This window comes from Phacochoerus africanus, chromosome 3 (genome assembly GCF_016906955.1).
Source record: "Phacochoerus africanus isolate WHEZ1 chromosome 3, ROS_Pafr_v1, whole genome shotgun sequence".
Classification (NCBI taxonomy): domain Eukaryota; kingdom Metazoa; phylum Chordata; class Mammalia; order Artiodactyla; family Suidae; genus Phacochoerus; species Phacochoerus africanus.
The window spans coordinates 143,991,940-144,019,748 of NC_062546.1; the positions used below are offsets into that span (position 1 = coordinate 143,991,940).

The 27,809-nt window shown below is 46.0% G+C and overlaps 1 protein-coding gene across 2 annotated transcripts in view; it reads left to right on the plus strand.

Annotated features, from left to right (window-relative positions):
- ITGA6 (integrin subunit alpha 6) overlaps nt 1-27,809 on the plus strand; it is an 87,270-nt gene that overhangs the window by 11,518 nt on the left and 47,943 nt on the right. For both annotated transcript variants that reach the window (XM_047772890.1, XM_047772891.1), the window contains exon 2: nt 26,520-26,644. In XM_047772890.1, the coding sequence (XP_047628846.1) occupies nt 26,520-26,644 (125 nt within the window). The remainder of the gene's footprint in view (nt 1-26,519; nt 26,645-27,809) is intronic.

Genomic DNA, 27,809 nt, shown 5'->3' on the forward strand with positions numbered 1-27,809 from the left:
GCCAGGGATCAAACCTGCAACCTCATGGTTCCTAGTCGGATTTGTTAACCACTACTCCACGAGAGGAACTCCAAGACTGGCTTTTACTCTTGAATGAGATGAAGCCATTGGAGGATTCTGAGAGGAGTAGGACATATGCTGACTTAGATTTTAAATGGATTTCTCTAGCTCCTCGATTATTGAGAATAGGCTGTATAACAGTAAATGTAGATGAAATGATCTTAATGAGGAGGATCCTTTTAATAATAGGTAAGAGATGATAGTGGTTTAGATCAAGGTAGTAGCAGCAAAGATAATAAGAGGTTGGATTCTGGTTATATTTTGAAAGTTGAGTCAACAGGATTTCCTATGGACTAGATCTGAGAGAGCGAGTGAGGGAGGAACTGGAAGTTGATTTAGAGTGTTGTGCCAATTTCTGCTCTACAGCAAAGTGACCCAGTCGTGTGTGTGTGTGTGTATCTATATCTATATGACTGGGTCACTTTGCTGTACAGCAGGAACATATATATATACACACACACACATTCTTCTCATGTTATCTTCCATCATGTTCTATTGCAAGAGACTGGATATAGTTCCCTGTGCTCTACAGTAAGGTCTCATTGCTTATCCATTCTAAATGTAATAGTTTGCATCTGCTAACCCCAGACTCCCAGTCGATCCCTCTTCCTCCTCCTCCCCCTTGGCAACCACAAGTCTGTTCTCCATGTCTGTGAGTCTGTTTTTGTTCTGTAGATAAGTTCATTTGTGCCATATTTTAGATTCCTCATGTAAATGATAGCATATGGTATTTGCCTTTCACTTCTCTTTCTCATACTTCAGTTTGAGAATCTCTAGTTGCATCCATGTTGCTTTGTGCAAATGGCATTATTTCGTTCTTTTTTTTGGCTGAGTAGTATTTTGTTGTTGAAATATGTGTAAGTTTTTAATAGAAAACAGGCTTTAAAGGCAGTTTGAGCTTTTTGTGGTCACCCTGGGCTCTACCTCTATAGGCGTTCATCCTCTGTGTTTGAGGGCTTCGGTGAAAATGGTTGAGAAGCATTGACTTAGCTCAGCCTTTTCTCTGCAGAGGGACAGCTGACACTCAGGAGAGTCAGATGACAGTTGGGTAGTGGCGGTGTGAGCCCTGAAACCCAGCTGCCTGGTGCTCGGTCCACCCAGTGCTATGCTATCCATGGCTACATCCTAGTGATGTACCCCTTTCTGAATGAAACGTGTACATCATGCTCTTAATAGAACAGTATCTTATGTTAAATGTCTTGCCCTTATATGTCTTCCCCTGTAATGGCCTGGTATAGCGATAGGACCTACATAGCCACTGGTGCCCTCTCCCCCTTGCTAACTGTGAGCTCACCAAACAACCGCAGCACTTCTTCCAGGTGAGTCTCGCAAGTCTCCAGGTCAGCATTAGGTAGCCTCTGCTGATGCATGGGTGTTTTTGCACATAAGCCAACATCCGTTTTCCCTCTTGGCATGGCCAGATCCCCTCCATATGGAAGGCACTCTTTAAACGTCTGCCTGAGGCCGTTATCTCTGCTGCTTTGTGAGCTTCTTAAGAGCGAGGCTGATGGCTTATTCACTTTTGGTTCAGATCCAACAGAAATGGGTACCCAAAAGGCATTGGTTAAGCTCTTTGAGTTAATTTCCCCAGTACACTGAAGATTTGTAGACAATAGGAAGTGGGATGACCATTGCTTTAGAATGATCCTTTACACCCTGTTAGAATGATCCTTTACACCCTGCTACTACTACCACTTTTTTTTTTTTTTTTTTGCTTTTTAGGGCTACACCCAGGACATGGAGGTTCCCAGGCTAGGGGTCGAATCGGAGCTGTAGCTGCCAGCCTACACCACAGCCACAGCAACGCCAGATCCAGGCGTTGTCTGCGACCTACACCACAGCTCACGGCAACACCAAATCCTTATTAACCCACTGAGCGAGTTCAGAGACCAAACCTGTATCCTCTGGTGTAGGCCGGCAGCAACAGCTCCAATTAGACCCATAGCCTGGGAACCTCCGTATGCCACAGGTGCAGCACAAAAAAGACAAAAAAAAACAAACCAAAAAAAACCCTGTATCCTCCTAGGTGCTAGCTGAGCTGTGATGGGAACTCTCCCCCCCGCCCCCCGCTTTTTTTTAATGTAAAATACACATAGGGTTTACCATCTTAACCACTTCTAAGTGTGTACAGTTCAGTAGTGTTTATTTAACATGTCCATGTGCTTGTGAACACTCTGTACTCGGATTTCTTCTGGAGAGCCCAGAAATCAGGATGGCCCTGTTAGGAGGCCATAAAATATTGATAAACTGAAAATACTACAACATGGAATTGTGCTAAAATCTTATCTGCTGATATTCTAACATAGTGGAGTGAGAAATTGAACACATTTATGATGTTAAAGATTCTGTCTCTTAGCTTAGTACGTGTGTTCCAATCACTTATGTGAATTCAGCGGCTGTGCCCTTGGCTCTGCTTGTGGGTTCCTCACATTCTCTGAGAAACCCAAGTCATTTAAGTTTTGTTTTGAGCTATGAGAAAATTGCAGCAGGTGAAAACCTGTTTCTTAAGTCTTGCTACTCTTCCTACCTACCTCTTAGTAGCTTTAAAATGAAAGCAATGTTATTGGCACACCTGAGTTCAGGTGAAGCTGAGGTCTGATAGGACAGGGGCACGTTCATGGGTTGAAGTTCAGAAGGATGTGTGTGTGTCCAGAACATTAGGTTAGACTGACAAGCTGTCCCTGTGGGTAAGACCAGCTTCAGGTTATCTTGCAAATAACTTTCCTTGTTGATACCACCCTCCCCACCCTGCTTTCTTTACAACTGTGTTAATCTCATACCTGGGAGAAGCTTTATTTTCTTCCTCTGTTCTTCCTCTCTTTGGTTTTCTAATGACTAATTTCTCTATTGCCCAGAACCTGTTGAGTTGGGCTTCATAGGCTTTCTTTGTTCTTCTTGCTGTTTGCATTATGAAATTTCTAGGAAGCTGTTTGGGAGCTGTCAGCAGCTTATTGATGGTTCTGAATTGTGGGCCCTCTGAAGGCAGGAGGTTAGGTCTGATTTGTCTGTGTTTGCCCAGAGCTTTAATGTAGAGCTCTGACATGTCATTCCTCAAAAATAGAACAAAAATGTACTTTAAAAGAAGTATCGCCCCCCACCACGCATGCAAGCCATAGGTGTTTTCACCTGCACAAAGAGTGATAATATTACCCAATAATGCTCTTCTAGATTTTTCTTTTTTTTTTGCCATTGAAATAGTTTACCACCTGTGGAAGTTAGGAAAGAACCCAGAGGATGACCTAGAAAAGGTAGCCCATTGCTCTCCTCTAATCGATCAAGAACTGGAGACCTGGGATTTGTTGCCAGCCCTGCTGCCAGCTACTGGCAGAGTTGCACCTCCATCCCGCCTCTGCCTTGTGTCCAGAGATGTTGCCACACATGAACCCCTGTCCTCCACCTCCACTGCCCACCAGCAGGGATGGATCTAGCCAATGTGTCTTTTTATAACAATGTCACCAGAAGCTTAAGCAGATCTGTGCAAGTCCCAGCAAACTTCTTTGAAAATCTTTACTCGTCAGAAAGAGTTGCCGTCCCAAGTCCCTGAGATGAGCATTTCTCCATGAGGATGGGGTAGGGAGTTGCGCCTGAGCTCAAATCCAGAAGCAGTTGCGTGTTCCCCATGTAGATCCCCACCCTCTCGGTTTCTGAATGAGCAGCTCAGGCTCTGTCCATGCCTCCCGTTCATGCTTTAGATCAGATGAAAGGTAAGGGGCTGACTCATGTGGTGACTCACTGCCACTCCTCCCACGGCAGGTGGCTGCTGGGGGCTGGGTTGGGCAGTGCCCACAGGATCTTAAGACGAAGGCATTTATTGAACCCTGCAGCTATTTATCAAAAGTACTCACTGCGCCTTAGCCCTGCCTCGCGGGATGCCCCTGAACTGGGCACATTCATTCCCTTTGAAAGGAGGATGTGAGGGTGAGCATTTTGCCTTGTTTTTCCATAACTGAGGTGCTCCCCTGAATGCTGTCTGTGCCATGGACGTTTATAGTGAAGGTGAGAGGTCCTTTCTCCAATGTCATTGCATTGTGTTCTGCACCTCACTTCACGGTGGTGGAGAGCTTGTCCACTCTCTCAGCTGGTGGGATTTCCTCTCCTCGGCATATTTTGACCTCTGCCCATTTCAGTAAATTTGCACTTTATTGTAGTACCCAGAGGGCCCACATAGTGCCTGGTACACAGTAGGTTCAAATTTACGTGCTTCTTTATTGATGGGTTGTCAGGCCTCTGGAATGGGCTGTGAAAGTTGGCCTGCCTGTGGCTGCCGATGTAAACCTAGCACGCATGAGCATGTCTTATGCAATTATGAGGTTTGCCTTTTCCTGATTTCTGGGCACTGATTTTTTTCACCTCCATGACCATCTGTCTCTGTCATTTTCTCTGCAAAGCTTTTAATGACCCAGTGTCTGTCAGCTGACATCATTTTTTTAAATTACATTTTATTTTTTTATGTCTTGCTTTTTAGGGCCGCACCTGCGGCATACAGGAGTTCCCAGGCTAGGGTCGAATCAGAGATACAGCTGCTGGCCTACACCACAGCCACAGCAATGCCAGATCCCTAACCCACTGAGCAAGGCCAGGGATTGAACCCGCATCCTCATGGATCCTAGTCGGTCTCGTTAACCACTGAGTCATGAAGGGAACTTCCTAAAATTACATTTTAAATTAATCTTTGAATAGGCAATATAGTCACGTGGTACAAATATAAAAACTAAAAAACATTTACCCTTGCGCCCCGGTCTCTAGTGACTCTGTTCTTCCTTGAGGTGACTATTGTTTTACTAGTTTGTTGTTAATAAATCCTTTCACACATGTCTGCAAATTTATAAGCAAATATAAACATACACTTTTTTTATACATGCTAACATGCCATGTGTCTTCTGCAGCTTGCTTTTTTTTTTCTCTCAGCGTGTTTTAGAGCTTGTTTGGTATAAAGAGCTCTCTTCATATTTTCAGTGTCTGCATAGCATTCATTTTTAAGGATGAGCCAGGATTCATTTAACCAGTTTGGATATTCTGGTATTTTCTAATCCTTTACTGTTAAAAAGCAGTGCTGCAGTGAAGAGTTTTATACTCCCTCCTTTGACCTTAAGTAGAGGATCAGTTCCTAAGGCAGCGGCTTGCCCAGTGTTGTTTTCATATCATGGCTGATTCTGAAGAGTGTCTGGCTGCTCTTCATGACGTTATCATAAACTATATCCTATCATCTGATGTTATTATAGATGACTCAGCTGGTGGGTTTGCTGGAATCTTTTCAACAACTAGAGTCGACAGTCTTAAGCCCAAGCTTGGATTCCTGATGGCTTCAGCATTTGTGCCCCACCTGGACCTATGCTTGTTAAAAAGTACTTGTTAAAATTAGAAGCGCTTGTTGGAATGTGTGTTAACCAGATACTGATAAGAGCACATGGAGGGGCCTCATCATTGCATTAGAGTTTACAAGCTTATTTGACGTTTCATTTGATCCTTGCAACACTCTACCAGAAAACTTAGATAGGAGCGTTTCACAGATAACCCGCATACATGACACCCAGTGAATAGGTGGTACCACCAGGACTTGAACCCAGCAGGTCTTCTTGGAACTCCCTCATATTTCTGATTGTAGCTTTGGCTTGCCAGTCTGGTACAGGGCGGGTAAGAAAGCCTGGGCTAGCTGGAGGTAGTAGCTGCCATAAGCACATACCATATTATTCTGATAATGACAGGCCTAAGTAAGACAGATGTTCAGCCAATGTATACCGGTGAAGTAGTATTAGTTGCACTGTGGAAATACTTGCGGTTGGGAGTTCCTGTTGTGGCTCAATGGAAACGAATCTGACTAGTGTCCATGAGGACGCAGGTTCGATCCCTGGCCTCACTCAGTGGCGTTGCCATGAGCAGTGGTGTAGGTCGAAGACCGCAGCTCAGATCTGGCGTGGCTATGTCTGTGGTGTAGGCCAGCAGCTGTAGCTCTGATTCGACCCCTTGCCTGGGAACCTCTATATACTGTGGGTGTGGCCCTAAAAAGACAAAAAATACTTGTGGTTGGTAAGAGCTTTGCCCAGTCCTCTTGAGTGTCCCTTGACACTGCCCTTGGTCACTCTTCCCATGGGACAGCCCCCTCCTCCCATATTTCACCACAATCCAGGAACTAATGGGGAAATGTCCTAATGCAACAGGGCTCTCTGGGATAGAGCCCCAATGCTACACCACCAGCTGTGCTGATTAACTGCTTTCTAAGACATACTGGTTGCCAAATGTTTTCAAATACCATCTTTAAATGCAGGACTAGGCTGATACAATGTAAATGTTTAGAAGTGTAACCTCTATAACTATTTATGTATTTATATACATAGACTTTTAAAGGTGTTTTTGTTGTTGTCCACAGATCCTATTTGTAAATTTTTTTCTAGCCTGGAAGATCTTTTTGGTTTTGCTTTATGTATTTTGATTTTTTTTAAAAAACTTATTAAAGTATAGTAGATTTATAATGTGCTGATTTCTGCTGTACAGCATAGTGACTGTTTTATATATACATATATATATATATATATATATATTTTTTTTTTTTTTGGTCTTGTTGTTGTTGTTGTTGTTGCTATTTCTTGGGCCACTCCCGCGGCATATGGAGGTTCCCAGGCTAGGGGTTGAATTGGAGCTGTAGCCACCGGCCTATGCCAGAGCCACAGCAACGCGCAATCCGAGCCGCGTCTGCAACCTACACCACAGCTCACAGCAACGCCGGATCATTAACCCACTGAGCAAGGGCAGGGACCGAACCCGCAACCTCATGGTTCCTAGTTGGATTCGTTAACCACTGCGCCACGACGGGAACTCCATATATATATTTTTAATATTCTTTTCCATCATGGTCTATCTCAGGAAATTGGATATAGTTCCCTGCACTATACGTAGGACTTGTTGTTTATCCATTCTAAATGTAATAGTTTGTATCTACCAACCCGGAACTCCCTGTCTGTCCCTCTCCCTCCCCTTGGCAACCCCAAGTCTACTCTCTGTAAGTCTGTTTCTGTTTTGTAGATAGGTTCATTTGTGCCATATTTTAGATTCCACCTATAAATGATGTCATATGGTATTTGTCTTTCTCTTTCTGACTTCCTCAGTATGAGAATCTCTAGTTGCATTCATGTTGCTACAAATGGCATTATTTTGTTCTTTGTTTAGGGCCAAGTAGTATTCCATTGTGTGTGTGTGTGTGTGTGTGTATATATATATATATATATATATATATATACCACATCTTTTAATCCACTTCTGTGTTGTTTTTGTTGCTGTTCCTGTGTAGAAAAGTCTAGGAAGCTGGTCTTGAGGGGTTAGGGACCCCGAACTCCTTTCCCTTGCTGCCCCACCACGCCTCCAGCTCGCAGTCCATGGTGGCAGCATCTGTATTCTAGGTGGGATAAACAAGGGGACAAAGAAGAGTAGAGCCAGGGGCCCATATGCACCAGCTTTCAGAGAAAAGTCCTGGAAATGGCAGTGTGACACTTGGTCACACGTCCAGTTAGCAGGACCGAGTTCTAGGGCATGACTGGCTGGAAAGGGTGGCTGGGGTGAGTAGTCTTTATTCAGGGTGGCTTGGTGCCCAGCTAAAACTGCTTTTACTATGGAAAAAGGGGAGAACCAGCATTGGGTGCCAGCCAGCATCTGGCACAGCTACTAAGCCTGTTGTTCCAGTTATCTCATTTAGAAGATAAACTATGTGATCATATTAATTTCCCTTTCAAAACATTGAAAAATCTGGATTTCCTAAGCTATTGGAATAATCAAAGATATGGTGACCTACCAGGTGTGTGCTTTTTAAAGATATCTTTTCTCTCCTTGGTTTTTATTAAAAGTATTATCGAAAAATGATGGAAATTGGAAAGTCACTTTTTCTTTTGCAAATGTGCTGTTTGATGACAGCTTTTAAGAAATGATAATTGGAGTTTGTCTTGTGGCTCAGAGGGTTAAGAATCCAGCATAGTGTCCGTGAGGATGTGAGTTCAATACCTGGTCTCATTCAGTGGGTTAAGGATCCAGCATTGGTGCAAGCTGTAGCATAGGTTGCAGATGCAGCTCAGATTCCCACCCCTAGCCCGGGAACTTCAATGTGCCACAGGTGCAGCCTTTAAAAAAAAAAAAAGGTTTTCTGAGTTAGCCCTGACTATATGCTCAGTCCACTTGGCATATAAAAACCATATGGTAACAACATACTTAAATTTAAAATTATTAAACCCAGTGGTAGTTATACAACTTGGTTCCTTTACCAGAAATTTTCTAAACACCCTTGTCCTGAGTGCTGTGTGAAGGTCAAGGCTGGGAGGGTAGGCTCATGGTCCAGTTCAGGCAGGTCCTTGGACTTGGTTCCTTGAAAGGACAATTCACGAGAAGGACAAATGTGATTTGACTTGGCACCTGGAAAGTCAGGTATCTGATAATGCAGAAGCGCAGGAAGTGGTCAAATGCCACATTGGACAAGCAGTTGTTTTGTAAACCTGAAAGAACAGGATTGCTGGGAGACTTTCATCCTTCCTTCTTACTGTGGAAGATAACAGCACTTTTATGATAACTCCTTGAGTGATGTCTTAACTGATGATAAGTTGCTTGGTCTGCAGAAAAGCCCTTTTCAGTTGATGACTTTATTTTTAAAATGAGCCAGTTCTAAGTTTATACTTTATCATGTTTGGTTGAATCGAAGTGGGATTCTTGGCCATCCTAAATGTAGGCCAGTATCTATTGTGGTGGTTCTCCCTTGTTGGGGGCTCACTATATTCTTTTTCCTTGAAATTATTTCAGTCTTTATTGTTGGGACATTAGAAGCAAGTGTGGAACCAAAGTCATTCCAAAAATTGATGCCAGGGATAGAACCAGAATTCCTTCCGGACCCCCTCCTCCCTGTGGCTCATCTGACGGCTCTTGGTGGCATTCCAATTAAATAGTTGAAATTGATGCCATGATTTCACAATTCTTCCCCTGGTTGCTGGTAAAGGTTTCTGAGTTGGAAGAGGAGCTGCCTATTGTGGGGAATAAAAAACACGTTCTGCTTTGGGTGTTCCCTTCCTGCATGAGCTCCCTTGTTCTTGGTCAGAGACACACCTATAGTAAAATGTACCGACTCAGGTAAGAACTGGAACCCTCAGGCTCAGACGTCATAGGAGTTTCATAGTCACCGGAGACTGAATTTAGTTCCAGCATGTTTCTCCAAGGAGACAGGAAAAATGTTGGGAAGGCTGGGGCACGATTACTGGTTTTTTGATCCGCGTAAAGGCCACAAGTATCCTTGGGGCCTCTGTGGCACAGATCTCAAAGCTCTTTATGGACCTTAATTATAACCGGCCATGCTCTTGTAAAATAAATACTTTCTTTTAAAAGGCGTGATAGGGAGTTCCTGTCATGGCTCAGCTGTAGAAACTGATGAGTATCCATGAGCATGCGGGTTTAATCCCTGGCCTCACTTTGTGGGTTAAGGATCCAGCGTTGGCTGTGGCTGTGGTGTAGGTCAGTGGCTACAGCTCTGATTGGACCTCTAGCCTAGGAACTTCCATATGCTGTGGGTGCGGCCCTAAAAAGACCAAAAAAAAAAAAGGTGGATAGATCAGAGTACTTTAGTGATGTTATCCAAAGAAGCAGAAAGGAGATTTTTTTTATGGGTGTAGTGGTTTAGAGTTTTGGACACAACTATGTCATCGCTTACCAGCTATGTGACATCGGACAAGCTACTTGTCCTCTCTGAACCCCCATCCTCCTTTGTAAAATGAGTGGTAGTGATAGTGTCTACTTCTTAACTCCTAACAGAGAGCCTAATACCTCGTGAGAGCAGGGGAGATGATAGCTTCAGCGTATTATTAATAAGAGCTTATTTGCCCTAATTTTCAGGTAAGGTATTTATTTCTGATTCAGTTTCTTGGAAGGTTATTAGAAGTTGAGTCCTTTAAAAGTGAGATTGCAGGAGTTCCCGTCGTGGTGCAGTGGTTAATGAATCCAACTAGGAACCATGAGATTGCCGGTTCGGTCCCTGGCCTTGCTCAGTGGGTTAAGGATCTGGCATTGCCGTGAGCTGTGGTGTGGGTTGCAGACGCGGCTCGGATCTCGCATTGCTGTGGCTCTGGTGTAGGCTGGCGGCTACAGCTCCAATGAGACCCCTAGCCTGGGAACCTCCATATGCCGCGGGAAGCGGCCCTAGAAAAGGCAAAAAGACAAATAAATAAATAAAATAAATAAAAGTGAGATTGCAGTTCATAGAGAAAAGGGAGCCTCAGCCTCTTAATCACCTTTCTGTGTAAACGTTGAAAACACCAGACTAGGAGGTTAACAGATTTGTCCCACTGTGGATTTTTGCTCCTGCTTGTCCTACTGGATCAGCCAGTTAGTACAGTTAAATAGGGGTTTGGGTTTTCTTGGCCAAACACCCCTTGAGGTTATTAAAAAAAAAGAGAGAGAGAGATTCCTGCCCTCAGGGAGTGCATAGTCTAAGTGGCGTTGAGAGAAATCCTGATTCAGGGAAGTTTACTCAAGGTGACCTTGAGGCTGGGTCTTGAGGTAAACTCATAGAGGAAGCCTGGGGCTGGAGTTTAGAAGGTGGTGTTGCGGAGAGATGTGGTTGGGGTGGAGGGAGGATGGTGTGGGCCAAGGCGCCAGGGCCTTCGTGGGTTTGGGCAGTGAGAGGAGGTGGGGCATTGGGTGGATGGCTGATGTGGGGCCACGTGGAGGGGTGGCTTCCATTTGCAGTGGGAAGAGTATGGCACGTGCAAGGGTATCCAGCTTGATGTCCTACTCGTGTCAGGCAGTGTTGGAGCCTTGGTTTCTTCCCCTCTGAGATGCAAATGCCTCCCTCCTGCTTGCTGCGACATCTTCACATCTTCGAGTAGAAGTATATGTTAGGGGAGTTCCCGCCGTGGTGCAGTGGTTAACAAATCCGACTAGGAATCATGAGGTTGCAGGTTCGATCCCTGGCCTTGCTCAGTGGGTTAAGGATCAGGCGTTGCCGTGAGCTGTGGTGTGGGTCGCAGACGCAGCTCGGATCCCGCGTTGCTGTGGCTCTGGCGTAGGCGGGCGGCTACAGCTCCGATTAGATCCCCATCCTGGGAACCTCCATATGCCGAGGGAGCGGCCCTAGAAAAGGCAAAGACAAAAAAAAAAAATGTATACATTAGGGACTTTGCAATTAGAGTGCCTTCCAAATGTGAGCAGTTTGCTCCCTATTTGAGGTTTGCTGTCTCCTCGGCTAAGACAAATCTTGGGCTACATGAGCAGTGTCTGGCTCAGGTACTGCTCTAGGTGTGTATTCAGGAAGCGAGAGACGAGTTGTCCCCCCACCCCCCTCCGGAGGCAGTAGCATTCTGGTGGAGGGAAGACGGGCAGCTGACACAAAGCACCTGACACAAACACACAGATCATTTCAGGTCATGGTCAGGGCTGTGAAGATCATTACAGAGGGAGAGCTCTGGCTAGGGCGATCAGGAGGGCCTCTCTGAGGAGGTGACTTTTGAGTTGAGTTCTGAAGGATGTGAAGGGTGCAACCCACAAAGATTTGAAGAAAGAATATTCTGAGCTGAAGAAAGCAACTGCAAAGACCCTGAGATGGAAACCAGGTTGGTGTGTTCAAAAGACAGGAGCCAGGGAGTTCCCTTGTGGTGCAGTGGGTTAAGGATCTGGTGTTGCCACTGCAGAGGCTTGGGTCTCTGATGTGGTGCAAGTTTGACCCCTGGCCCTGGAACTTTCATATTGCCTTGGGTGCAGCCGCCCCCCCCCCGCCCAAAACAAAACAAAACGAAAAAGACGGGAGCCAGACCAGTGTGGTGGGAGTGCCACACCTGAGCCTGTGAGTGGCAGGTAAATGGCAATTCATGTAAGGCCTCGTAGAACATGGTGGGAGATAGAATTTCATGCCAGTGGCCATGGGGACCCAGTGCGTGCTCTAAGCAGGGGGATGATGTGATGTGACTAAAGACGTAGAAAAGGCAGTTGGTGCCCTGGAGATGGGCTGGGGCGGGACAAGAGTGGAAGCGAATGATGACGCAATTGCCCAGGTGCCACCAGATGGAGGCTCGGACCATCCTTACAGCAAATGAGCCACTGAGAAGTAGCAGAATAAAGTGTGGAGGCAGAGCCAAGAGAATGTACTGATGCCTTGGATGCGGGAGATGGGGGAATGCAAGAAGTCACAATGACTCTTAAGTTTCTGGCCTGAGCAGACAGCAGAGTGGATGGTGTGCATTTAACGAGAGAGGGAAGGTGTGTGCAGAGCATGCATGGGTCGGGGGGAAGCTGAGTTCTGTGTTGAACATATTAAATGTGAGATTTGAGTGCAGACGTCTAGTAGACAGCTGGGTGTCATTGTGGAGCTTAGCAGAGAGGTCTGGGCTGAAAAGAGATGTTCTGAGAGTCATCTATTTTCAGATAGTGTTTCCAGCCCCAGGAGAAGAGAATAGCGAGAGTCAAGGAAAAGGCTCCAAGATCCAAGGGCAGAGGAACCACCAGCAAGGGGGAGGATGAGTCTCACAAGTATCCATGGGTCACAAGGGCCCTGCTGCCCTTTGCCCCAGCTACTTGGTCTGGTTCTAACTGGACGAGACCAGAGGGTCAACATCGAACTAGACATGGGAAGTCTCAGACACTCTTGGGTCCCTCTCCTCTTAAATGAGGGACGTGAGTCCCCAGTTCAGAACTCTTCTTGGGGGGCAAGGTCAGAATGAATGGTGGACACAGTTCCTAATCTTGAAAAATATACAGATAATGGACCCTTTCAGTTAAATAAGGAGAGAAAGGCTAGAAAGGGCTCTCTCTGTGGGGTACCCTCCTAGAACTGTCATGAATGCTCTGGCAGGGAGGAGGAGCCCCTAATGCTTGATCTTACGGCTAAGATTGGGGAGGAATCAACTATAATTTTAAAAATCAAAAGAAAAGTTTGGGAGGAGTTTGACCCTCTAGGGATCCTGCTCAGTGAAATGTGGTTTTAGAATTTGATTTGAGAAAGAAATGGGATGTAGTCCGTTTCCTTGTCCAGTTTCCCTCCATCTTCTAGCTTCTCTTTCCAGGTGGTTAATTGTTTTGACTATTAAGGTCTTAAATGCAGACCTGGGCAGGTTGTCTTTGAACCTTTGCTCCTATTTCCTGAATTTAGGGGCTCAGATGAGATCAAGCTGGGCCCTGTGAGTTCCTCCAGGAAACCAGGGCCTTGTAAAGGGGTCGGTGGGCAGTGGGTCGGCCCAAAGGGATACCAGGGCTCAGTTAGGGTCCACTTGGCAGCAGGCACCTGAGGAGTCAGAGGAGGCTGGGTTTCACCGATGGAGGTGATGCTGGAGTCGAGTGGGGGTGGCGGGAGGAGTTGGACAGCGCAGGCATTCAGTGGGGAAGGGATAGCATCTGCACGACGTGAAAGTGTGAACAAAGAGCCTGTGAGAAGGACACATTCAGGAGCTCCCATTGTGGTTCTGACTAGGAACCATGAGGTTGCGGGTTTGATCCCTGGCCTCACTCAGTGGGTTGAGACTCCGGCGTTGCTGTGGCTGTGGTGTAGGCTGGCAGCTGTAGCTCCGATTAGACACCTAGCCTGGGAACCTCCATGTCCTGGGTGTAGCCCTAAAAAGCAAAAAAAAAAAAAAAAAAGAAGACGGATGCATTCGGGTGGTCTGGGTGGAGGGGAAATGCAGTGTCACAGGACCAGTGCCACATGGTGACCCCATGTATAGGAACAGGGTGATTCTCCTGTATTTTCTCATCTCTAAGTAGCCCTGTGGAGAATATAAAATGGACTGAGTTAAAGACATTCAAAAACATAAAGGCTGTGGGTTCTGTGTTTTTAAAACCAGAAACAGAGCTCAAGATTCATGTGACAAGTCAGTGTTTCTAAAGCTTCTTCTCAAATCCCATCTCGTGGGTTCATTTTGGTGTTGCAGCTGCTGAGTCACAGGTAGGAGCACTGGTGTCACTCAAATCTACCTTTGGACCCTCCCAGCCCACCCTTTGGTTTCCCCAGTGCAGTGTGGGCCATGGAGGCAAATTGCTGTCTGTGTAAGTTGTTGCTAAATGTTCCATTTTGAAAGACCAGTTTCCTTGGTGTCTCTCAGGAAATGCATTCGTTAGTAGGAATCTTGGCAGCTGGAACCACTGACCCCAACCAGTCCAGTTGAGGCAGGGAGGTGGCCCAGGGTGGGCAGAGCCATGGTATAGGAGGGAGCTCAGGGGGCATTTGCTGAAGGAGTGAAGGAATGAACAGGTGGGTGATTAAAAGCTTGTGCTCTCCTGCTGGCTGAGCATCATTTACTCAGATTTGTTGGCAAAAATATTTCAAAATAATGTCACTTTTTCATTACAATCTAGCTTTCATTACAAAACAGAATTCAGACTTTTTTTTTTTTTTTTTTGAAAACCAACTCGAGCCCTCAAAGGAATGTCTGACTTATTAGAATTAGGCTGTGGGATGAAGGGTGGCAGCAGGCAGTGCTGTTCCCCATTTTCTCTTGACTTTAAGGGGTCCCTTATAGAAATGGTGGAAGGTTTCTCAGTTTACATCTGCTGTGTTGAAATTATTAACAGTGAACTTCACCTGTTAATTGTGTAAATTATTATGATGAGCTTGGTTCATTCAGAATTCCTGTGGAGTGTCCTTTAAGTGCCAGCCCTGAGCTGGGACACTGGGGGACCCAGCAGTGAACAGATCTGGCCCTGCCCCCATGGAGGTGACGTTCTGATGAAGGAGGTTACAGTGTGCAGTTCTGCTCACACAGTTTCTAACCATGGTCGTGCTGTGAAGAGCAGGTAAATGAGGACTGACAAGAGGTGGCACCTGACCTAGCCTGGAAGGTCCAGGAAAGTTTGTGTTTTGTTTTTTTGTTTTGTTTTTTTGTTTGTTTGTTTTTTGTCTTTTTAGGGCCACACCTATGGCATATGGAGAAGTTCCCAGGCTAGGGGTCCAATCGGACCTGTAGCTGCCAGCCTACTTCACAGCCATAGCAATGCCAGATCTGAGCTGCGTCTGTGACCTATACCACAGCTCACGGCAACACCAGATATTTAACCTACTGAGCGAGATTGAACCCTGGGATTGAACCTGCAACCCCATGGTTCCTAGTCCGATTCGTTTCCGCTGCGCCACGACGGGAACTCCCCAGGAAAGTTTTTAAGCAGAGACCTGAAGAGAGTGAGTTAGGAGGATTCCAAGGACAGAGGGCATGGTGGTTGAGGGGTTTAGAAGAAGCCCATTGCACTTAAAGGGTGGAAAGTGATGGAGAGGGTAAACCCAGAGTGTACTCTTCACACATACAGCAAAGGCATATTCGGTTAGCCTCCAAATTCAAGCTCTAGGTGTCTAACTGATTATGATTCAGTGAGAAAGGGACTGTTTGGATTTCCTGCTGTAATAGGCAGAATAATGCCCAGAAAGAGTCTGTATCCTAAGCAGCAAAGGGGAATTAAAGTTGCAGACAAATGAAGCTTGCTAATCAGCTGACTTTAGGATTAGGGAGATTGTCCTGGATTATCTAAGTGGGCTCAGTGTGATCACAGGGATCTTTATGAATGTGGAAGAAGGAGGCAAAGAGATTTTTTTTTTCTTTTTAGGAGTGCACCTGTGGCATATGGAAGTTCCTGGGCTAGGGGTCGAATTGGAGCTGCAGCTGCAAAACCAGGGATCAAACCTGCATCCTCACGGATACTACATTGGGCTCTTAACCCACTGAACCACAGTGGGAACTCTGCAAAAAGAGATTTGAAGATGTTTGCTAATGGTAGAAGGGGTTGGAAGTCAAGAAATGCAGGCAGCTCTAGGAGCCGAAGGGACAGGGGAATATTCTCCCCTAAACCGCAGAAAGGAGCTGCCAACACCTTGATTTTTAGCCTGGTGAGGCTCATTTTGGACTTCTGAACTATAGGAACTGTAAGATAAGAGATCTCTTGTTCCAAGCCATGAAGTTGATGGAAACTTGTTAATGCAGCCACAGAAAACTCACACACCTGCCCAACGCATGGTCTCATTGTGTTGCCACCAAGTCACTTAATGGTAATGATCTCTGATACTTTATTTGCTGTTCACGGAGCAGTGGGGAGTGGCTCTTACACAGCCTACCTCGAGGTGGTTGAGCTCTGACCATTTTTCACTCAATATTTTGCCCAGCCACGTGCCAGAACCTGCTCTGGGAGCCTGAGATAGGTCTGTGGGTTAAAAACAGCAAGATCTGTACTCTCAGGGAGCTTCATTCTAGCTGTCTCAGAGCTCTGACCTCTGCAGGGACCCGGCGAAGGCAGAGAGTTCGTGTCTAGACACTCAGCCAGGTAGCGGGGCTCTGCCACATGGTTGTGGGTAGCAGCAACTCTCCCTGCAAAAGCAGTCCGTTTTCCATCTTGACTACTTATGGGGAAACTACAGTTTTATCCAGCATACTTATACCTAGTTTTCAGGTTGTTTTGAAATGACTCTTCAAGACTAATTGCGCATATTAGACAATAATATTAATGCACAGCTCACTGCAGCTGGATATGAATTCTTGTGCAGAATTCTCACATGTATTTTTAGAGCTCCAAATGACCAGTCATTAAAATAATAGTTTTTTAAGTTTTATAACTTTAATAATATACATAGTATATATACTTTGGGAAGTCTTAATACAGGGTTTAGTCTGATGATTGATTTTCTAGTTCCAAAGGGGAGAGGAGCAAGCCTTTTCTCCTCCTGAAGGAATGTGACTTAGAGGCAGGGGTGCAGGGTTTAGATTAAAGCACAAAGTTTTAATGTCTCCTCTTCTCTTCACCAGGTGGAAAAGGAAGGGGAGGAAAGGGCAAACCTCCTTAGCAATCTGGGCAGGTTGCCAGGCTTGCTGATGTGGCCGTGGGGTGTGGACATTCCCCCGTTGACCATTGGGTCCTTGGAAAGCTGGCACTTCCCCCCACCAGTCAGAAGAGGGTCAGTGCTTCTGTCAGTAGATACCTGCAGATTCAGCCTGGCCGGGGGAGAGGGGCTTGCATAAGGCCAGTGGAGCATTGGTGACCAGCCAAGCTGCCCTCGGGTAGCCTGGTCTTGGGGAGACTGACTGTAAGGCCTCCCAGGCCAAAATAATTCACCGGTTCCTGTGAAACCATGGCCACATCCAGTCCACACAGTCGGAATATCAAGGACAGCATTACTAAATTCAAGCTGTTGCATCAGTCAGGTTACACTGCTAGCTTTGTAGCTGAAGCTCGGATGACTGTACAATTTATCTACCAAGTGATGGTATTTTTGAGAAAGGGGGTCCAGGACGACAGGTCTCAATCAGAAGTGTCCTGGGGAAACCTGGACCTTTGGTCAGCCCAGCTTAAAGGCTGGCAGCTTTAACCACTCCGTGGACAGTCTGACCAGTAATGAATGACTCAGTACAACGTGGCCTTTGTGGACCTAGAGCTTGGCGAGGAAGAGAAGGCGAGGTTGGAGGGCTCTTCCCTAAGATGCCATCCACAGCACAGAGGGCTCTCCAAAACCTGGGGGTTTTAGAGCTGTTTTCTATATAACTTTAAATAGAAGGCAAGATCTATTTTTTACCCTCAAATGATTCCACCTTATATTTGAGCCCTTCTAAAATCATTCTCCTATGAGAGCTGCCCTCTTGATTACTTCATTTGAACAACAAAGCTTTGTTTGCTATAAACACATTAGCCTCAAGGGACCTCAATCAGTTATAATTGTGGATGCTGAGACAGGTTAAATTTATTTTAAAATATTTAAAATAAATCGATTTCAAAAAGAAGGCAAAGAAACTTAGCTCACATTTAGTGTTAATTTCTCAGGATGTGACACCATAATTGCTAAGTCTTGGATGCTGTTATAAACTTGAAAATGTCCTAGAAATGCTCTGGAAAATTGGGTCAGGCATTGCCTTCTGAAAGTCCTGTCAAAGCAGCATATGGAGTTTGAATAAAATTGCTTCATGAAATAAGAGTAAAACTATTAGGTGAATGTTTAATAACGTTATTTAAAGTCTTTGTATAATCAAATGTTGTCAGTGGACTATTTCATCTACATTCATAAAGGCTTAAATACACTAAGTGGCCAAAAACCCTTTTTTGGATCCCACCCCCCCACACACACCCTCGAGCTGGAGTCTTATGAGGCATCTCCGTATGTGAGTGGTAGGCGTAATGAGAGATGTTTGGTAACAGCTGGGAGAGGCTTTCTCCTTCAAACTGCAAGGAATCTAGGCTGGGATGAGAATCAAATTCCTCCATGAAATTGATGGGTTTTTGACTTAGACTTCCAGGTGGCTATCTAGATGTCCAGGTTTCTCTGCAGGCTCCTCAAGGCTCCATGATGGCTGAGAGGTTATTACTAAAAGGCAGAAAGCAGGAGTTCCTTCGTGGCTCGGTGGCAACGAACCCGACTAGGATCCATGAGGACTTGGGTTCGATCCCTGGCCTCACTCAGTGGATTAAGGATCCGGCGTTGCCATGAGCTGTGGTGTAGGTCACAGACACAGCTTAGATCCTGCATAGCTGTGGCATTAGGCCAGCAGCTGCACCTCTGATTTGACCCCTAGCCTGAGAACTTCCATATGCCACAGGTGCGGCCCTAAAAAAAAAAAAGGCAGAAAGCAGATAGGATCTGGCTTATGAGCATCACAAGGGAGGAAGCCACAGCATATATCACACAGTGACTGGGGAAAGGGAGCAGTCAGACCTTCCCTCTCTGTGGTCCTGAGAACCATTCCTTGAGGCAGGGACTGGACAGAGGTATGGACTGGGAATTGGAGGCCTGTATGCTGGACCACAGATGCCAGATGACACCAGCATGCTCCATCTCTCCCTACAGAGTAGAGGATGCTGGCATTTACCCTCTGGCAAAAACCAAGAACCTATAGTATTTTTGGGGGGCAGGGGGGCAAGAGGATGGGAATGTCGACACAAAGCTTAAATTGATTATAACTCAGTTAAAAAGCCTGGATTCTCATGGAGGTGAGCAAGGCGCTTATAGTATTTAAAAAAACAGAGGGAACTAGGACTTCTAGTATGAACGCTGGCACCCCAAGAATTAAGCCTTCCTCTACTAGCATTTGGGGACTGGTTTGCAGTCTTGCCAACAGCTCCCTACCCACTCAGCCTAAAGTGAATCCTTCTGTCAGCAGGCCCCACCCAGAACTCCCTTTCAGAATTCCTGATTGGGGTGAGACCAAGCCAAAATGGACCTTTTCAGACAACAGCCAAGCGAGAAGATGACCAAGGATTAGCAGGCTGTGATCGGAGCTAGCAGCCTAAAAGGGAATGGATAAAGTAAACCAAAAGAAATTGGAAGATAATGGAAAATCCAGGAAGAGAGAATGGAGGGAAAAAACACCTTCTGGGTAAAATGCTTAAAATTTTGAGAATATGTTCATCCACAAAATAAGAATAGAGTGCCTTGGTATGTGAGAGGCACAGTGAAACAAAGAGCTGTTTGAGATTACAAGCATAACTGCTGAAACGTACTTTCATTAGAAATAGAAAATTAAGTCAAATCTCAGAACCACAGAGAAGGAGGGAAAAAGGATTAATCCAGGAGATCCAGCACCTGACGAGCTAACAGGTTCCAGAAAGAACAGAAAATGGAACGAGTGATGCGATCGATACACCCCAAGAGTTTCCTGGAAGCTAATGTCCTAAGTCCCTAGATTGAAGGAGGACACGCAGGGAACAGTGAGTGAGGAAGGGCTTACGCGCAGGTAGTGCCATGCTGCTAAGAGCACCTAGGGGTAGACAGCCTGAAAGTCACCTTTAAAGAAATTCAAATTGGATGTACATCAGAATTCATGTTGGCAACACTAAATACGACAGTCAAGTAGAGCAGTAACATCAAGGTTCTGAAGAAAGTGTTTTGCAACCTAGGGCCCCACACCCAAAGTACCAGGCAAAGAGGGAGAGCAGAAAGATGTTTTTATATAGGTAGGGACTCTGCATCGCATGTACTGTTCCTTGAGATGATATTTAAGCAAATCATTCAAATAAGAGGAAAGCATGAGTTCCTGTCATGGCGCAGTGGAAACAAATTCAACTAGGAACCATGAGATTGTGGGTTCGATCCCTGGCCTCAATCAGCGGCTTAAGGATCTGGCATTGCCATGAGCTGTGGAATAGGTCACAGACATGGCTCAGATCCTGCGTGGCTGTGTCTGTGTCTGGTGGCTGCAGCTCCAATTGAACCCTAGCCTGGGAACCTCCATATGCAGTGGGCGGCCCTAAAAAGAAAAAAAGCCCCCCCCCCCGCAAAAAAAGGAGGAAACCATGAGATCCTAGGTCAAAGCAGATCAACCCAGGAGGGCAATGAAGTTCAGGAAGGGCTCGCCTGACCCTGTAGGATGTGGCACCTCTATGGTACCAGGAGGTCAAGGAGCTCTGAGGAGAAAACCTGAGCAAAGAAGAGATCCTGACTTGATACAAGGTATGACTGGATTGAGAGCTTAGAAACCAGTGAGGCTGGAATAAAAGCAAACAACCTAAGGGAGGGGGTGGGAGGGAAAGGTAAGGAAAAACGCCAGGAAAAGCAAAGGTCATGGTCCAAGTGTGAAGTACATCAGACAACTGACAGCTTGTAAGGAAAGCAACCCTGTTTGACCTTGATGCTAGGAACAGTATCCTTGGAGGCCAAGGGCTTCCAATACTGGTCCCAGAAAGAGGATAATCTCAATGCAGTTTGGTTCAGCACTGAATAATATTTACCTGGTTTCATAAAAGAACAGGTGACCGAGTTGTGGTTACAAGACCAAATGCAAATGGCAGTAGCTCAGATGATAGTGTGTGGAAGTATAGCCCATGGATGGTAGGACTTGGAGAAACCAAGAGGAAAAATGGGGGGAGGCATCAGAGCGCTGATTGTGTGTCATCCTCTCATCTGGAGAAGGGAGTGCTTGTATCAGAAGTCGATGAAGGGAAAACAGGGTAAAATATATTAACACTTAAAGGGGAGCACATAGCTCTATTGCTTGTGTTCCTCTCTTAAACACAGGGAAAGTAATGAGTAGTTTAAATGTTCCCCTTTTCATATTACGGGGTCCACAGTTAATTGCCAAAAGCCGATAAGAAATTTATCAACATAAAAGCTACAGTTATAGAGAATTAAATCCAGAATGTAAAGAGTTTATGCCCAGAGAGTGGGCCTTGGGAGAAAATGTTGCTTTCTACTTTTTTTTTTTTTGAATTCGTTTTGAGTTCTGTCCATTTGTATTTATTACTATAAAAAGTTAAAGATGGAATTCAAAGATGGGTTAAAGGTAGAGGTGACACTGTTGAATTATTAATGCCATCTTCTAATTTAAGGCTTAATTTGGACAAGCCAAGAAAGCTGTGTTTTAGATTCAATAATAGTGCCCTTGTTCTAATGAAGCAATATTTTGCATTTCCTGGGACAAAGTTGCATAGCTAGAGGCAGAATCTTTAATCCTTAAGAATTAGAGCCAGAAACAATGAGGCAAGACTCTATTGTCCTTTGAGTTTTAAAAGTACCCCAGTGTTTAGAACTTTCGGTTCAAGTAATTATGCAAAAGTATACCAGCTCTACTTGGAGGAGAGCTTGACCATTGGAAACAGGAGTACGGCTCACGTGAAGTTTGAAACAACTTGTGGTTAATAGCATGGTATTGGATCCTGAGTCTTTGTGCTAAGAATTCTGATCTAGACTCCAAAGGCCTGAATTTTTATCATGTCCTCGGTCATCGCCACACACGTGTAGTTTGCCTTTTACACTGTAGTTACTATTTCAGATTTTATTGGTTATCTTTAAAAGATCATGTGGTAAGAGGGGGTTAAGAACCTGACATGGTGTCCGTGAAGATGCAGGTTCCAGCCCGAGCCTCGCTCGGTGGGTTGAGGATCCGGTGTTGCTGCAATCTGCTGCATAGATGGAAGATGTAACTTGGATCTGATGTTGCTGTGGTTGTGGTGTAAGCCGGCCATTGCAGCTCTGATTCGACTCCTAGCCTGGAAGCTTCCATATGCTATAGGAGCGGCTGTAAAAAGAACAACAACAACAAAATGACATGGTTTTGCAAGTTTTGAGGTTTGTATTTTAAAGGTGAAATTCTACCATACTGGAATGCTGAGGCAGTTTTTATATATCAGTATAGCTCGAAAACAGTGGAGGTGATTGTCCCCTGGGTCTGTGGAAAGCAACTTGGGAAGTAATTTTTCCTGTTCCTTTTGGTCAAACTCAGATTCTTGCCCTTCGTTAATTACAGCCTTTCTTTTGACCTAATATGGGAATAGGCTTCTTTGACCCTGTTCTGTTCATTTCCACCACTTCCCTTTGAGGGCCATAACTCATGTGCCTTGGTCCTTGTCACTCTGAATGTGAGTTGTTACTGTAGTTGTAAATTCCTCCATATGTATGGGGCGCTTCAGTGGAGAAGAGCAGCTGCTGCTGCTGCTTCTTAAAAGAACACGAACCAGCCTGGCAGCTGCCGCCTGGGCCCTGAGAGTTGCTGCGGGCATCCTGGCAGCGCCCAGAGTACCTGCTGCTCATACTGAACCCAGCCTCAAAGGGCATTAGGGCAAAGGGAAAACAGCTGGGATTTGAGTAGAAACTGGATTTTGTTGTAGGCTGGATCCTGCCATAGATGCAGACTGTCCCTTCTAGAGATGTAGTCACTGTGCTGACCCAGGGGCCAGCTGGGTTCTGAATGGCTTAGACCAATACCCAGGTCCTAAAGGACTTACTGAGGAAGTAGATGGTTTGTACTGGGGACAGCGTCATTGGCTGGATATGGTTCTATTTGCAGTTATTTGTCCTTGCCAACCATAGCCTCAGCTAATGGGCTGTGACTTCCTGTGATTAGGGCTGGTTCTAAGCAGAATTCAGAGTCGGCTTATTTCCTGAACCTGAGAGGGCAACTTTACCTTGAGGGTTAAGAGACCTGCCAGTTGTTTGGTTGGCCTTACCATGTTCGCCCATCAAGGTGCTTCCACTTTACTATGGCTCAGAGTTTTATCTGACTTAACTCCACCTGCCTCCTCCATCATTGCTTTCCTGATTTTCCTGTAAGCAAAGTCCCAGGGAATGGGGTGCGGCCAGAGCAGGAGCAGCCTCCTACCCGCCATGGGTACTTGCCTTCCTCTTCTGTCTGCCTGGGGCCTGGGGCCTGAGGCCACACCGCACCTCTGCCTCCTCCATCTGAGCGGGGCCAGATCCCCAAGTGGGCTCACTGCCCAGGGGACCTGGAAGGAAGGACAGTGCCAGGAACACGGGAGGCAGTGTGACAGCTAACATTACTCTTGAAAAGTACATTTCTCTTATTTTGTCAAGTTCTCTTTTCTTATATGTTGCTCCCCCCCCCGGGGGGGGGGGGGGGACAAAACACCACCCCTCCTGCTGCTTCTATCCTCCTGTGAGGCCAGCTTTCAAATGCAGTAGCAGCCACAAAGATGAGGGGAGGACTTCTACACGAGCTTGGCAATTGTAGCCCATGAAATTTTGTTGCTGCTGCCCCTGTAACCAGCAGGCAAACTGGAGTTAGCGGTCCACCTGCAAGGGTCTAGGACCGCAGAAGAGGCAGGTACCCAGGAGGGAGACATCCTCTCAAGCGGCTAGGAGACCAGGGCTTGGAGGGAGCAGTGGGCTCTGAAGGAGTGTCCATGTAAATGGAACAATCTCTGCAGCTTTTTCAACAACAGGAAACCCGGAAGCACCTGTCCCCAGCCGGGCAAAACAGCAAGGGGGCTCAAGGGGTGCGCATCTGTGGCCCCAAGCACGGGAACACGGAACTCCGCGGACCAGGCTGCCCAACCCCAACCCCATCTTGTCGGCCCGTCCGTCCTGTCCCATTCCTACCCCTCCATTTCCTCTGGCTCTTTCCCTCTCAGCCTTCCTACGTGCTGTACCTCTCGCCAGGCCACCTGCAGGTCCTGTCATTTCTAGGTGCCACTCTTCCTCGGGGCAGGTTTGAGCACGCCCCGTGGACCGCCTTCACATGGCTTCTGCCTCCCTGTGGTTTAAAGACCTGCTTCTGGATCTGGTTCCTGCAGGCCTGGGGTTGGCAGGGAGGGGAGCAATCCTGATTCATCCCAGGAGGCTCTTGAATGTTTGTGGAATGAATAAGTGAACGAATGAGCAAGTGTGGTCAACAGGAAATAACTAGCCCAGTACCTGCCTTGGGGAGCTTGCCAGCCTCCTGGGGTGTGGATGAGGGAAGGAAGTGGTCAGAGAAGATACACTGTAATAACCTTGGAACTCCTGGCCTGCTCTTTGTAGCCTTCTTCTGGAGTTGGTTACCTTTACAGGAACTCTCCCTGCCTTCACCCCACCCAGCTGCAATAATGCTTTGACTCTTTGCCTTCCCTCACCCCTTGGGAATTAGTCTGCCACCTGTCAGTAAATGGAACAGTTCTTGTTTCAGTGTTTCATTTTGTTTAGGTTTTGCCCCTTCAACTAAATTGTAAACACCATAAAGCCCTGGGTTTTATTTCCTAGAATTTAAAGGAATGGGGAAAACATTGCTCCAAAGTGTTGTCTGTTTCCGCCCCCCCCCCCCCCAACTTGCTGTGAGATCTTAGGGGCAGGAGAGTCGCAAGCTTTCTTCCTCTAAAGTTCAAGGACTGGGTGCCTTCTCTGCTGCTTCTAATGCCCACAACCTGTGGTTCTGTGCTTATCCCTCCAGGTAACAGGGTCAGGGTTCCATCCCCACACCTGCTGGGTCATTGAACTTAGGCTAGTTTACCGCTCAACTGTTGGAGCTTCTGGGTTCAGGGATGACATTAGTGGAGTAGGCATGGGGCAGCCCTTGGCCTTGCCCCTGCCAGAAGTTCCAGGTACTAAGGACCCCACCTTGATCTTGCCCCATCTCTGTTCTAGTTCTATACCCTGGTGTGTGCTGCTTCGCCCCTTAAATGTGTGTTGGACAGATTGGAGGTGGAGGCTGATGGTGGCCCCACTGAAGGGTCTGGGAGGAAGGATGGTGCCAGGGACATGTGTTCCCACCCGAGCCAGCTGCTTTGCTGACTCTTCCTGAGCAGAGTCTGGCTCCTCTCTCTTGTTTTCTGATTGCATTTTCCTTCCATTGTACTCACTGAAGTGCATTGGTTTAAAAAACAAACAAACAAAAAAAACGTTAAATTTTTCATTGGGATCAAAGCAGAGACAGAAGTGGTAAGGACTGTTGTTTGGGGGAGGTTGTATTTTTTTCTGTTTTGTTTTGTGTTTGTTTTTGGCATCGGAGATTTGTGGGTTTCTTGAAGGCCAGGAATGGTTTATCTGTTTAGGGAGCTTGTTCACATTCGTGTTCCCAGCCTGGTGTCTCTTGCAGCTCTGTTTCTCTCTGTCCAGTCAGGCAGATGTTCTTTTTGTTTCTTCTCTTCATCATCCATGGGTCAGCCAGACCCCAAAGATCGTAAAACTGATGGTGAGTAAAGGGCATTAGCAAAAGGAATGCAGCAGAAAGGTGGTGGGTCTCTACAGATCCCTCTTCGGGAAACAGTGGGATTTTAAGGACTGTGGCTTTGGGTTAGGAGCCCCTCTTACAGGAGATGGGAGGCGAAGGGGACTGTTATGATGCCTCCTACATAAGGTGCTCTCAGACCCTCCCCGAATCCTTGGTGGAAACTGATTGGATGATAGTCGGGGGTGACCAGGGTACCAGGAAGTAAGAATTGATGCTGAAAGAGGCTGCAAAAGAGAGTCATTCTGGCAAATTGTATCGCGGGCAAAAGTTTGGTTCCAAATCAGTATTGTTAAAAATAAACTGAGGCATATTACCAATTGAACAAGTTTATTTGAGCACAAAAAAATCAGTGCACACTCAGCAGCGTCAAACCAGAAGTGGTTAGGGGCCCTCTGCCAGCAGGAGCGGGGAATAACGTAGAGGAAGTAAGGAAGCAAAGCAAGGAAATTATTTGATTAGCTAGAGCTTACAGCCTCCTTGGCTGTTAATGATTGGTTGTCCTTGGAGTTTGGTTTTGTAACCTTGAGGCATTTGCAGGCTTGAGATTTTGGTTTGCTTCCATAGGCTGCTGCAGCATTAGAGCCTAGGGGCCTCCTGGTTTAATTAATGTAACTGTACATAAACTGGAAATCTGGGGTATAGTCAAAATTACCTTTGGGGAAAAAACTCCTCAAGGCAGTGTTAGAAATGGATGTTTTATCACTTAAGTTTAATGTGACCGTTTTTTCTCCTCCAATGTGAGAGTGTTTGTTTTGTCTGAGTTCCTTCTTTGTCCTTGGCTTAGGTGTAGGGGGCAGGCTTTATGGAAAGTATGTCTTCTAAAACTCCAGAATTGTGCTCAGCGGAGGGTTGTTGATACCATGAGAGATGGCCTTTCTCCTTGTTTCAGCAGCTGCCTTTCTTGCGCTTGACTTGGGTGCGTGTGTGTGTATGCACACATGTGCGTGCAGAGGGCCTGAGTCAAGGGCTCTACCTTTATTCTCTCTCATCACCCAACCTGGCAGAGAACTGGCAGACTGTTTTACAAAGAATAATCCCAGTATCTTGGTTCTGACTAACTGAAGTGTTAGATGCATATTCAACTCAGATCTCCAAATTCTGTTTTGTCAACAGGGTGCTTGTGGGGGCTCCACGGGCAGTAGCCCTTCCCCTGCAGAAGGCCAACAGAACAGGAGGCTTGTACAGCTGTGACATCACCTCCCGGGGGCCTTGCACACGGATTGAATTTGATAATGATGGTATGTTCATCTGTACTCGCTCAAGTGTTCCTTTGGCCAGCTTGTCTGTACCCCACTTGTCCTTTCTAGGAGGAAGGAAAGGGGGAACAAGCATTTATTCTTGGAGAGAAGACCTCTTATTTTCATCAGCCTTGACTGTTGCTTGCTTGCCTCAAGAATATTTGCTTTATAGGAGTTCCCGTCGTGGCTCAGTGGTTAACAAATCCAACTAGTAACCATGAGGTTGAGGGTTCGATCCCTGGCCTCGCTCAGTGGGTTAAGGATCCGACGTTGCCATGAGCTGTGGTGTAGGTCGCAGACGCAGCTTGGATCCTGCATTGCTGTGGCTCTGGTGTAGGCCGGCAGCTGTAGCTCCAATTCGACCCCTGGCCTGGGAACCTCCATATGCCGTTGGGTGCGGCCCTAAAAAGACAAAAAAGAAAAAAGAATATTTGCTTTCTAAATCCTTCTGGCTGCCTTTATTTGCTGCCTCTTCTAACTCTGCTTTCTAAACTGATATGGTATGTCAATGTCGCCACCTAGTGATTTGTTGAGCTCCTACAAGAGACTTGAAAAACTGAATTCAGAGCATCCAAGAAGATTGAATGTCCCCAGATCTTGTATTCAGCTGCTGCTAAAATATTTGGGAGAAAGACTGTTTAAATATCAGATCTCTCTAAAGTGAGAGCTGACTAACATGGATAAATTTTGCCCTTCTCAGATAGAGGCTTGTTTTGCAGACTGTGTGGTGAGCAGAGCAATTAGTGTCCTGAGAGACTCCAACCAAACCTAATTTGACATTCTTGGTCTAAGCAGATTTACAGATTTATGTTTATGTTTATCTCTTGCTTTTTCAGTGTAGAAACTATTTTTTTTAACTTTTTTTTAACTTATTGGAAAATAATACATACTAATTTTGGGAAACTTGCAAATGACATAGAACTATAAAGAAAAACCCAAACCCACTAGTATGTAGACTTAATCCCTCTTTATTTAACATTTTGGCATTTATCCATCTGTCTCCCTAAGATTGTTTAATTTACATATGTTTATAATGATTCATGATTGAAAATCGTGCCTGCCTTGCTTCTCACTGAGGAAGGCACAAATTTGGATCTTAGGTCATAGTCTGTTTGAATCCATACCCGAAATGAGCACAGGTGGTACTTGGTTCTTTCTTGCCTTA